At 47.7% G+C, this 13,493-nt stretch overlaps 1 protein-coding gene across 1 annotated transcript; it reads right to left on the minus strand.

Annotated features, from left to right (window-relative positions):
- Positions 1-2,841: 2,841 nt before the first annotated feature.
- On the minus strand, positions 2,842-4,307 carry MGAT1 (alpha-1,3-mannosyl-glycoprotein 2-beta-N-acetylglucosaminyltransferase; the record flags this gene model as incomplete). The annotated part of the gene is made up of 1 exon (XM_079703230.1): positions 2,842-4,307. The coding sequence occupies one exon, from the start codon at positions 4,305-4,307 to the stop codon at positions 2,964-2,966; it is 1,344 nt and encodes a 447-aa protein (XP_079559356.1). The 3' UTR covers positions 2,842-2,963.
- Between the last annotated feature and the right edge of the window lie 9,186 nt (positions 4,308-13,493).

The following is a 13,493-nucleotide window of genomic DNA, read 5'->3' on the forward strand; positions in this document are numbered from 1 at the left end:
GTTATGCTGTGTCTCTGATAATAAACTTTGTACCTGTTTTTTTAGTTTTTGCCTCATTGAGAAATTCATTTTTCAAATGGGGCAAGAGCCAGGGGAACTTTGCTTTTAGTCTTTAGCCCCTGGTGGCCTAGCGGTTAGGATTCCTGGTTTTTCACCCAGGTTACCCAGGTTCAATTCCTGGGCAGGGGACTAAGACCCTGCTTTAAGCCACCCCTCACTGCCCTCTCCCGAAATCGGGCCCACCTGGTCGGGGAGCGGTGTTGAGCTGGGTGAGCTCTTTGGTATTATCTTTAATCTCCAAAGTCAAGGTTAGCAGAATTCCTGAAGGATTTAATGACACCATGTTTTTCCATTTGCTTTGTCCGCTTGCTTTGTTATCCACAGGAGGATCATGCTCTATGAGGGTTGACAGCCATGCACACATGCATCACACCTGAGGATGCCTTGGCATAGTGAATGTGGCCTCTCTGGGGACCCGCATCAAAAGGGAGAGAAACAGGACACAGAGACCCCTGAAAGTGCTCCTCACTTGAGGACAAACCTGAGAAACCAGCCTGAATCTTCTGAGGGTCTCCTCCTCTACAATCTCCCTGGGAGGGCTGCCCTCCCACCCCACCTGCTGTTTGGCCTGGGAGCCCAGGCCCACCCACCAACCTGGAGCCTGTGGGAGGGGAGACCAGAGTACAAGGAAGGCAGAGCAGAAGGCCTTGGAGGAAAGGCTGTAAAGGAGAGAAAGGGAAGGGTCCTGATTAAGTAGTGATTAACAACGGTTCCATTCAAATCCTGGCTCCACCCCAACCAGGTGTGTGGCCTCGGGCAAAGGACCCTCTCTGTGCCCTGTTTGCTTCTCACCTGTAAAACGGAGCAGTACTTAACCACCCATGATCTCTTTGAGGATTAAAGGAGTTCATTTTAATTTGTGAAGCGCTCAGAACAATGCACTTGGTAAGCAACTGTTAATTTAGTGCTAAGAACATGGATTCTGGCAGCCAAAGCACACCTGGCCCAATTGTGTCCAGACGGAGAGCCTTGCAAATGGCGGATAATGATCATCTCTCTACCCTCAAACAGGGTTTAAACATCCATCTAAGAGCACGTGGGAAGACAAAACTAGCTCTACAACAATCTAAAAGGTTAAGATGAATGTCTGACCCTGGTTCCCTTAGCCCAGAAGGGAGGCCAGAGTTGCTCCCTCAGTGACCTGGTGACACCCCCTTCTCCACAACTCATCCATCTGGTGGGAAGCTCGAGGATGGTTTCTGTCAACAAAGTCACCTAGCCCAGGGTTTTCAAACCCACTGATGAAATCAAGTTGGTAGGTCACAAGCAGCATTAAAAAAAAAAAAAGTGGAAAATAGAAACTCTCAGGATAGTTTCAGGCAAAGTTTGCCATCTATGTGTGGGTGCCTTGGGTGGCAGTGTAAAAGGCATCCTCACACTGTTAGTGCTACTGCCAGTGTTGATCCAGTTGTCAGCTCTGCGTCCTGGAAGGTGCTGGAGGATGCCTAGCAAATGCTGCCTGGGCCAGCGGAGGGCATCCCACCCAAGGTGCCCATTTCAGGAGGGACTGCCTGCATTCTCTCTCGGACCAGGGCTTGAGGGCCCCGCAGCCCACCTCTAGAGATGAGCACTGGGGAGTGAAGCCTTGGGCCCTCTCCACCTCCAAGCCTGGCCTTTCTTTCCCGCCTAGGCCCCTCCTTAGCTCTCCTCTGCCTTTTCTCCTATCTTCCCGTCATCTGGTTTCCTTCCTCCAACTGACCTACTTCCTCTCGCCTGTGCAGCCCCCTCCTTTAGTCCTCATTCTTTTCCTTGCTTCCTCCACCTTTCTCCTCCCTTTTCCACCCCCAACTCCTTTACCAGGACACACAAACACACACAGTTTTTCAGACAATTCAGGCTTTATTTTTGAAAATAATTCTGTAGCTTCAACTTTCTTCCATGAACTGAGGTCAGGCAAGAAAGAAAAACACACACGTTGCTCTCCAACCCGCCATCTGCATCCTAATCTGTGCACGCGGGAAGGGAATGCTTGGGGGAGAAGGGAAGGGGGCTGGGCTGAATGGTCTTGGCTGCTCCACCTCACACTGAGAGGGCCTCCAGAAGCCACGGGCCGGGCTAGCATGAACCGTCCCAGAGCGACAGGGAAAGGACTGGTTTTCAGAAAGGACGGGATAGGGGGCAGTCTGTTTCTTGGAGGAAGGATGAGGGAGGGGCGCCCCAGCACCCAAGGCTTTTCCCCCCACCCCAGCAGGTGAGCTGAGGAGAGGTTCTGCCTTTCCCCTTCACCGTTTCATCTTAGGATCACGACCTGCTAGGCTGCAGGGAAAGAAGAGCTGAGAGGCAGTCAGGGATAAAGGAGAGGGGGAAGAACAGAAATACAGGCAGGAGGGAGTAAACCCTGACAACCTAACAGCTCTGCCCAGACCCTGATGACGATGAAACCCCTTTGGTTAGTCTCATCTTGGCCACAAATACATCTCCTTCTCACATAATCCAGCCTCCCACCTTGCTCCAGTTGGGGGAAGGTGGAGATGGTGGGGGACAGGTACAGGAGGAGGGCTCATACTCTGGTTAGGATAGCCAGGACAGGCAAAAGAGGCCTGATCAAGAGAACTAAAGTTGCCAACCTCTCCACAGATGTCCTAAGAGAAAACCTGGAACGTGGATTTTGTGGCCCCCAACAAGCCCAACTCTCTCCCTACCACACAGTGGTTTCCTGCTTAATAACTCCCCCAACATACCCCAGAAAGATTCCCCTGATTTGACCCCCTTGAGAACGGGAGAATAACCCTCACCTTATCATCTGTGCACTTGAATGCCACTCAAAAAAAGAAGAAAAAAAAAAACAAGATAAATGGACCCGAGAGAGAAACACAGAGAGGATGATGCAGCCCAGGGACTGCGGTCCCATCCTAGGCCATGATACGGCCAGGAGGGGCCCCAGGAGGGACAGGCAGGTGCTGCTAATTCCAGCTAGGATCATAGCCGTCCCAGGTCTGGGGTGGGGCCAGGTGGACACGGCGGCCCCGGAACAGGAAGCTGACGATGCCCTGGTAACCGGCCCTGGGGACACCAGACTTGAGGTCATCCATGACTCCCAGGGCCTTGGCGAAGGCTTTGAAGCTGTCCCTGCTCGTGTACTGCACCCGCACCTCCCCCAGCTCACTCCGCTCACTGGTCCTCACTTTCTCCACCTGCAGCAGGGGAGCACCGTAGACACGTGCGAGGAAATCCCTGTCGTAGGCCTCCTGTCGCAGGTAGGACAGGTCCAGCTGGGTGAAGGGCACGAAGTGCTGGTTCAGCTTGATAAACTTGAGGTGCTGGTCAAAGAACTGCCCATGGCTCACACCTTTGCGGCCAAAGGTCATCGTTCTGGAGATTTCAGGCCGCACACAGGCCCGGCCCTGCCGCTGCTCTGGCCGGCGCATCCAGTCGTCCCAGAAGGCCTTGGGCCACTTGGGCTCCAGCTCAGCCCAGAGCTCGGCCAACAGCAGCCAGCCCAGGCCAGGGAAAAAGTCTGTGCGGTAGAGCAGCTCAGGCTTGCCTGAGTCCACCATCTGCTCCTTGCCGTTGTCATTCCAGGCAGACACACACCAGAGGGAGGGGTCGGCCCTCAGCAGCGGGTACGTGGCCTGGAAGTACTCGAAGAAGTCTGGAGCCACCTCCAGATCATCCTCCACCACCACAGCCGCTGGGAACTTAAACTTGTGAAAGACCTGGCCCAGCGCCCAGCGGTAGTGCCGAGCAATCTTGTAGTAGCCCTGGAACTTTCGGTGGTCAGGTGGCACTGCGATGTTGCTCAGGTCAGGCTGCCGGATGTGCGTGATGGCGCTGCCATAGGAGGCGATGACCTGGGCTGTCTCCTCATGCCCGCAGTCCTGGCTGACGATGACGGGGAAGTGCTCGGCCGAAGGCCGATAATGCAGCAGCTTGTCCAGGCAGCGCCGGACAGTGCTGCGGTCACAGGCGATGACCAGGATGGGGATCACAGCTGGCGGAGAGGTCACAGGCACGCGCGGAAGGACAGGTGGGGCCACGGTGGGCACCCTCCACCGCTGGCTCCACCTAGCATGATGCTCCCTGATCTGCTGCAACAGCCCCCGCTGCCGCTCCAACTCGACCTCAGCGTCCTGGGCCAGGCGAATCACCTCACGGGTGAGGCTGGCGGGGTCGTCATCGAGAGCACTGTCTGAGGGCAGCCTGCTAGGTGCCGGGCGCGTCCAAAAGAAGAGGAGCAACAGGGCGTTCCAGGCCACAAAGAGGATGGCGCCCCACAGCACAAGCCCTGCAGACTGCTTCTTCAGCATCCTGGCCCCCACGGGGGAGGCGGGCAAGGGTGGGGCTCAAGGCTGCCCTTGGCTTGCCTGGCTCACACTCCCACAGTTCTAGGGATGTTTCCTCTGGGCTCCAGGATTAGGAAGCAGCCATGCACCTGAGGAGAGGAGAAAAACAACCATCATCACAAGGCATGGGACTGCCCTGGAGTGGAAGAATGGGGCACAGAAACTGATGAAAAAGTGCAGGACAAGGAAGGCCAGGAGGCTAACTCCAAAGCTGCCTTAAAAGATAGCTGCCTGGTCTTCCCTGGTGGCGCAGTGGTTGAGAGTCCGCCTGCTGATGCAGGGGACACGGGTTCGAGCCCTGGTCTGGGAAGATCACACATGCCGCGGAGCAACTAGGCCCATGAGCCACAGCTGCTGAGCCTGCGCGTCTGGAGCCTGAGCTCCGCAACAAGAGAGGCCGCGATAGTGAGAGGCCCGCGCACCGCGATGAAGAGTGGCCCCCGCTCACCGCAACTAGAGAAAGCCTTCGCACAGAAACGAAGACCCAACGCAGCAAAAATTAATTAATTAATTAATAAACTCCTACTCCCAACATCTTCTTAAAAAAAAAAAAAGATAGCTGCCTGTTCCCTAATCTGGAGGGTCAATCTGTGTGGAAGAATAGGATTAGGAGAGCATGTTCCTGCACTACAAAATGAGCTCATGAGTCCTCTGAAAAGCAACGTGGTTTTTGGGGGGGTGGGGGGGGTGTAGAGAGTGATGTTGGTGGAAGAGAGGAAGCAAAGGAATCCCACTTCCCCCTTCCCTACCTGACAGATTTTGTTTACCATCTTCTGTCCAGAGCTTAGGAGAGGTGGGGGTTAGACCATCAGCCTCCCATGCCTCAAATCAAACTGCCCAAAGATTACTGATTTTAAAACTCTAATATCACACCTCAGGGCTAAAGCCAGCACCTAACCTAATAAGGAAGCACCAGAGGCATTCTCACAAAGGTCAGGAGCAAAGCCAAGCCACCCCAGATCTACACGACTATTTAACATTCTGCTGGAGGGATCAGCCAATGCAACTGGACTGCAGAACACAATTATAGGCAGAAGAAGTGGGAAAGAAGCAAAAGTATCTCAACGTACTGATGCTATGAGAATATGCCTGGAAAACTCTAAGAGAATCAATGATAAATCCAACCTAAACAATCAAAGAATTGAGCAAGGTAGTGGGATATAAAAATTAACATGCAAAAATCAATAACCTTCATATCCACAAATAATAATTCATTTAAAAAACAACAAATGAGAAAACCTTATTTATAATAGCCATGAAAATGATAAAAACTATTTAGGAATTAACAAGAAATATTCAAAAACCTACATGAACCTATAATTCCCAAAGACACAAAATAAGACTTAAATATCCCTTGTTCTTGGTTAGGACATCTCAGCATCATCAAAAGTCTCAATAAAAATACTTTTTTATAGAGCTAGACAAAAGTTCATAACAGAACATCTAGGAAAATGATGAAAACCAACGAGCAGTGAAGAGGGACTAGCCCTACCAGATATTGACATACTAAACATTACAAAGCCTCTATAATTAAAAGTATGTGGTGTTGGTATGTAAACAAACAGATCATCCAAAGGAATAGAATTTAAACTCCAGAAATACACCCAACTACACGCAGAAATCTAATGTATGATAAAGGGGATATTTAGAATTACTGGCACAAAAAATGGTCTTATTAATAGTGTTACAACAATTATATAGCTACTTGGGGAAAAAAAATAAGATCCGTACACAAGAATAAATTCCAAGTGGACTAGACATCTAAGTAGAAAAATAAAACCATACAAGTGCTGAAAGAAAATATATGTCAATCCCTCTATAACCTTAGTATAGGGAAAGGCTTTCTAAGTATGACTTAAAATGCAGATGCAGTAATAAATAAAACACTTTTTGCATGGCTAAAAACACCATAAGCCAAGTCAAAAGACAAATAACAAACTGGGAGAGAATATTTGCAACATACATCACAAATAATAAACCAATACCCTAACAGACAAAGAACTTTTTAAAAACTGAGGGGAAAAAAGGCCAAAACTCTTGTCTATAAGACTAGGGCAACTCACACACAAAAATATTAAAATGGTCCTTAGACATATGAAAAGGTATTTAATTTTACTCATGATAAGAAAAATTCTAATTAAAACTATACTAAGATAACATTTCTCCACCCATCAGACTGGCAAAAATTCAAACACTTGTCCTATTCTCGTAACAGAGTCAGTTGAAGAACAGAAGTTCTTGATTTTGATGATGTCCAATTATCAGGGTTTTTTTCTTTTATGAATCATGCTTTTGGCGTTGTATCTAAGAAACCTTTGCCAAAGTCACAAAGATTTTTCCCTATGTTTTCTTTTTTAGGTTTTATAGTTTAAGGTTTTACATTTAGGTTCACGATTTATTTTCAGTTAATTTGTGTGTATGGTGTGAGATATGGAACTAATGTCCTTTTATAGCAGTTTGGCAGCTAGTCAAAATGCTAAACAGAGAGTTACCACATGACCCAGCAAGTCCACTCCTACATACAGACCCAAGAGAAATGAAAACATATGTCCATACAAAAACCTATATGGAGTGTTTATAGCAGCTTTATTCATAATTGCCAAAAAGTGGAAACAACTCAAATGCCCATCAACATGGGAATATGGATAAACAAATTGTGGTTTTCCCCATGGAATGGAATAATATTCAGCAATTATGCACATCAGTGGCTGCCTGGGGATGGGGGCAGTCAGAACATCAGGGGAGGTATTACAAAGGGACACTAGGAAACTTTGTGGGATCATAGTTTCATGGGTATATACATATGTACAAACTTATGAAAATGTACATTTTAACTATGTAAAGTTTACTGTATATCATTTATACCTCAATAAAACTTTTTAAAAAAGATATTATTGGGTCAAATGACAAAATTAGAATATAGACAGTAGATCAAAGTATCAGTGTTGACTGACTGATAACCATAATGTGGTTATATAAAAGAATATCCCAATTCTTAGGTAGTACACGCTGAAGTAATGAGGGGTAGAGGGCCATGGTAGATGCAACTTCTCAAATGGTTCAGAACAAAAATATCATGTATGTATATGAAGAGCAAATGGAGCAAAATGTTAATAGATGGATCTGAGCAATGGGAATATGAGTATTCTTATACCATTTTTATTCTTGCAACTTTTTTATAGTTTGAAGTTATTGTCAAATAAAATTTCTTAAAATCAAATATAGGGACATAGCCCACAGCTCTGACTAGATTCATCCAATATGGCCCCAGCTGGGCACATCAGTAAGAAGAACTGGGACACAGTCCATTTTTCCTGAACTCCTCAATCACGCCATGACATGCATCACACACCTGCTCTCTGCCAGGCTCTGGGAAGGGACTGGGACACACATCTAACAAGAAAAAGGCACGGTCCTGCCAACCCCCTCACTCTACCAGACCTCATTACTGAAAGGATCTACCATACCCTCCCATTCCAGGACAGCTGCCATTCCTGCCTCTGGTCTCAACACTTCATATCCCAAAGCTTCAGGTCTGCACTCTCTTGTGCTGACTGCTCTGCCAGTTCCCCTCTGCCTCACAGACCAGTTCTCTAACCCTAGCTACAACCTTGGGTCCCAGATTTCATCTCTGTGCTCCTGGACTCTCAAGCAGGCAGATCCAGTATCCAAGGATCAAAGGGCTGATCTTTAAGAGTCTCTAAAGGGAATGGATTCTGCCTCCCTCCTCAGAGACCCCTCCAGCCCCTGCAAGCACTACCACCCCCTCCTAGAAACCATACACCCTGACAACTCCATAGCAGCAGTCTTCTCAGAAACCTCAAGTCCATTTCAGTTTTACTGTGTCATTAAATTTCCATTTTATTAGTGCTCATATACCAATTAGGGTTTCCTAGAAGAGAAACACACACAGATTTCCAGCTTCTTCCTCACTCCCCCTCAGGATGTGGTCAATGTTGGAGTCCCTAACCCCCAACATCCTGCCTCCCAGCTGACTGGGCAGGAATAGTCTTTAGATAAAGAGATGGGGGAAAGAAAAGAGAAACTGACTGCATCAGCCGAAGTGTTGGCTTCAGGGCGGGAGGAGCAGGCTTGTCTCTGACTTAACAATGAGCCACCTCAAACCAGCAGGCTCTCAGAGTGGTAGCAAAGCCCCACGGGACCACATCCTCTCTACCCTGCACCCTGCTCCAGACATTAGAATTAGGTGGCCCACACCCACTACCCTGAGGCCTGGAAGACCTCCCAACACCTTCTAAGCCAGGCAGATCAAAGCAATCTTCTCAGCCCCTCTGCAGACTGTATTCCTAGCAAGTCTATAAACCTCGAGAAATGTTAGACAGCCCACAGGAAACAGCTGCCCCAGTCCAGCCAGGCCTCCACCTTAGCCCTCAGGCCCTTGTTCTCCACCCCACAACCCTTTTCTCTAAATTCTCAAACAGGACTTGCTTCTCTTGCCACAGGAGTACGTGATGCACCTATTCCCAGGCCCCACCCCTTCTCCACATGGACTCACCCAGAGTCCCAGGGCCATTTTCTACTGCCTCTCCACATATTCTCCAGGGCAGGATCCTCCACTCTGTCTAGAAGTTAGTGGTGTGTGAATACACAAGCGCAGGCACTCTCCAGCAGCTGGCTGTGCCTGAGGGATGAGCAAGTCCAGAAGGCCAGCTTTTGGCCAGCAGAGCCCATGCACTCATCCAGGAAGCACTGCTCTGAGTCCTACCATCAGGAGGGTGTGGCAGTAACAAGGGCAAGTCAAACAGCCCAGGGCAATGTTTGGCATCGCTCCGATGTACATCGCTGAGACTCAGTCTTCTCACCTCTAAGATGGAAACCATAACGGAATACCTCATTGGGTTGCTGTGAGGACTGGGTGAGATAATTCACATCAGGTGTTTAGAACAGTGCCCAGCGTATGACAGCATAAATGCTAGCCAGTCACTCTGCTAGCCAGTCCCCTCTCTCGCTGGCTCTCTTTACTCCACTCTACTAGATTCCTTCCAGGACCCAAACACTCGAGCCTGCCTCAGGGCCTGTGCCTGTGCCGGTGTGTCTGGTCGGCTCTTCTCTCTCTTCTTCACCTAGTGTGTTCTGACTCACACCTCGCCAGGACACCTTTCCTGATGCTTTCGGACCCTGTGAGGTCCACCTCCCCTTCACAACCAACAGCACCAGCACAACGCTGTGCTCAGCATCTGTCAAATCCCCTCTATTACCAGCTACCTGAGGAGGCGGACCCGCTCCCCCAGTGCTGCCAACCTGCTATGTTAGGATCCTCGACATTCAGATTTGCCTGCAACAAAAAAGTGGCTTCCATGTGGATGCCACACACCCACAGTCACTTAACTGCAATTCCCAAGTCCAAAAAGTGCTGAAAAACAGAAGTTTTCCACACTTGTTTGGCTTAACCTCATTTGGAGAAATCTGATCTAACGTGAGGCTACTTACAGTCTTCATTTATCCCATTTATATGTTTTGCTACAGAAATAAACATGTTGGATTATCGTATGCTGCTCCAGACCTTCACTACACCATAAATGCACCAGATCATTTTTCTTAAATCCAAAAAATTCTAAATTCTGAAACATATCCAGCCCCAAGAATTTCAGAATTATGAGAATGGAAGAGAAAGTTACTCATTCACTGCCATCATCCCATTTCAAGATCTCAAACGCTTTAACCTGAACTCTTTCCTTATTATTAAATACTGAACTCTTGATGTGGCTCCTCAGCTGGTTCACCTATCACGCACCTTGCTTCCCTCTAAGCAATCTTCCCAACAGTAACAGAGCATCCTTCTTAAAGTACACAACTGGTCCCAACACTAACCTGCCTTAAAAACCATACTGTCACTGCCCACAGGCTAAAACTCAAAATCATTATTATGACACACAGGGCCTTCACAACAAACTGACTCAAACATTCCTTTTCAACCTCACCTCCAACCACTAACCCCATGAACCCCGTACTCTGGCCTCAACAGGCTACTTTTTCCCTCAATAAGTACCCTTTGTACATTGCTTTCTTTCCTCTGGCTGGTCCCGCATCCTGAAATATTATCCAAAGCCCCACCTATAAGCATTATACATCCTTAAGAACCCAGTTCCTTAACATCCAGGCAGAGCCAGGGTTCCCACAGCTATACTCCCACCGTACTCTCTCCATACCTCCTGTCTTTCCTCTCCACACTGTAACAGAACCTGTGGCTGTACCTACCTGGCTCTCACCTTACTCCTTAGAAAAAAGGCTCTATGATCTGTATACCTATGACAGCGCTTGGCACATGTACAAAGTTCAAGTAGCTAGATGGAGGGCTGCTTGCATTATTCACTAAATCGGGGAGAAAGAAGACCAAACTAGCAGCCTAGCAGTGAAAGATTACATTTTCCGAAGATGACTACCAAATATCCCATCCCGGGCTTCCCTGGTGGTGCAGTGGTTGAGAGTCCGCCTGACGATGCAGGGGACATGGGTTCGTGCCCCGGTCCGGGAAGATCCCACATGCCGCGGAGCGGCTGGGCCCGTGAGCCATGGCCGCTGAGCCTGCACGTCCGGAGCCTGTGCTCCGCAACGGGAGAGGCCACAACAGTGAGAGGCCCGCATGCCGCAAAAGAAAAAAAAAAAAAATCCCATCCCACATGTTCTTCTTACAAAGTGACAATGACACTCCTCCCTCTAGAGCTGGGGGAGATGGGGTCTATGTTCCCTCTCTTTGATCTGTAACTACAGAGGAAGTGACGATTATGTGACTTACAAGACTAGTTCATGAAAGGCAATACAGTTTCCACTTGGTGCTCCTGAGATGCCTGCTCTTGGAACCCAGCCACCAAGGTAAGAGGAAGCCCAGGCCATGTGGACAGGATACCTCTAGGTATTCCAGCTGACAACCACAGCTAAGGTCCGGCTAACAGTCAGCATCAGCCACTAGACATGGGAGGAAGCCTTCCAGATGATTCCAACCCCAGCCACATATGACTGCAACTACATGAAAGACCAGGAGCAAAACCACAGTGATCCAAAACCTTGGATCACTTCTGACTTACTCACAGGCCAGGGGTATCACGAGTCGCTGCCTACATTCAAGCGAAAAGGGACAGAGATTCCCCACCACCGGGTGGGAGGAGGGCAATGTCCTATTGTAACAATGTAGAGTGGGGTATTTAAAGTTGTGGCCATTTTGGGAAAATACAATTTGCCACATCTTCCTTTTCTAAAATAGAAGAACAGTCCTTAACCTTGACCTGAGTACCTGATGTTCTGTTATTAATGACATTTGCCTGCAAGGCACAAACTCACACTAGTTTTTTTTTTTGCCAGAGTTTTCACAACTCCTTCAGGGAAGTCACATAGCTGGTCCACACCACCAAGTACAAAGACATCTGCACTGTGGTGGGAGATGAGGAGTGAGCCTTTTTAGTGAATAAGACCCTCAACGAAAACCCAGGAGGTTCTGGGCAGGTTCCACCAACTCCCGTGGGTCTCAGCTTCTTCTTTTCTTTTTAAATTACTTTTTATGGAGTATAGTGGCTTTACAATGTTGTGTTAGCTTCTACTGCACAGCAAAATGAATCAGCCCCTCCCTTTTGCATATCTCTCCCATTTAGAACACCACAGTGCATTAAGTAGAGTGCCCTGTGCTATACAGTATGTTCCCATCAGTTGTCTATTTTATACATAGTATCAATAATGTATATGTGTCAATCCCAATCTCCCAATTCCTCCCACCCCACCCCTTTCCCCCTTGGTGTCCATATGTTATCCATGTCTGTGTCTCTATTTCTCCTTGGCAAATAAGATCATCTATACCATTTTTCTAGATTCCACATATATGCATTAATATACAATATTTGCTTTTCTCTTTCTGACTTACTTCATTCTGTATGACACTCTCTAGGTCCATCCACGTCTCTACAAATGACCCAGTTTCGTTCCTTTTTATGGCTGTGTAACATTCCATTGTATATATGTGCCACATCTTCTTTATCCATTCCTCTGTTGATGGACATTTAGCTCACTTTCTTCTTTTGAAGAACTGCCTATGAGCTGTGAGATCCCTTTTTAAAACTCTGATTCCTATGGTATTCTCTAGCCAGTTCTCTCTCTGTGACAAGAAAATGTTTCTTAAACAGCAAGAGAACACCAGATAGTCAACTTCTCACTGTAAGCAATAATGGAGAAGTCTTATTTAGCTTTTAGAAAGTATGGAAGTTGAAGGAATGTTGACAGACCTTCCTTTTTATCTCTGTGTTGCTTAATACGTTAAAAAGCACTGCCTGAAAAAAAAACAGAAAGTATAGAACATGCCAAAGATAATGGAGACTTAACTGAATCACTTTCTTGTTCATTAGACCTCTGCTAGACTCCTGTACCTTGTACCAGGATCCATAATTTTAAAAGGATGTTAGAACTGAAAGGGAGTCGGAGAAGATACACTAAATAATTGAAGCACTTAGAGAATAAGACCTAGAGGAAAGGGATGCAGGCTAAAGGGATATATGATGCTAGTGCAGCAAAAAGCATGAAGACCTGGGAAACCAAGTAACCTTGAGCAAGTCACCTGTTGCTTAGTTCCCTCATTTGAACAGGGAGAGGGTTGATTTGGATCATCTCCAAGGCCCCTGGGCTCTGATGATGAAAAGGACAGTGACAATTTCCCCAGTGTCCCAAACAAGGAAATGAGTTTAACCTGTCACATATGCCACTGAGGTTAGACATACTACATTGCCTTCTAATCTGAGAAAAGGACAGGGGAGATCCGAGAGGCCTCAATGGTCTCGGGTAATGGGGTCAGGCAGGGGTGATTCACAGTTCGAGGCAGACGCAGGGGGGATGTAAGCATCTAAAAGAAAAGTCTACATGGTCTGAAAAGTATTATAAACGACAGAAAATAAAGCTGGACAATCTCAGCCAGTGATGTTCCTAAAGGGAGGACTAATTAAACACATCACAGGGTCAAAGGTTAACCAAGGTGGAGCCTTACTCCAGGGTTCACTGTCCCGTGGGGACACAGACCAGCCGGCCACAGCCCCTGTGCTCCAGGGTTTATAAAATGGGGTCCCTGCACGTCTCAGGGGCCCCCTACTCCACACACATCAGCAAACAAGTAGGAGAAAGTTTTCTTGACAATTTACTTATTTCTACATCGAG

The sequence above is a fragment of the Hyperoodon ampullatus genome (assembly GCF_949752795.1).
Source record: "Hyperoodon ampullatus genome assembly, chromosome: 4".
NCBI lineage: Eukaryota > Metazoa > Chordata > Mammalia > Artiodactyla > Ziphiidae > Hyperoodon > Hyperoodon ampullatus.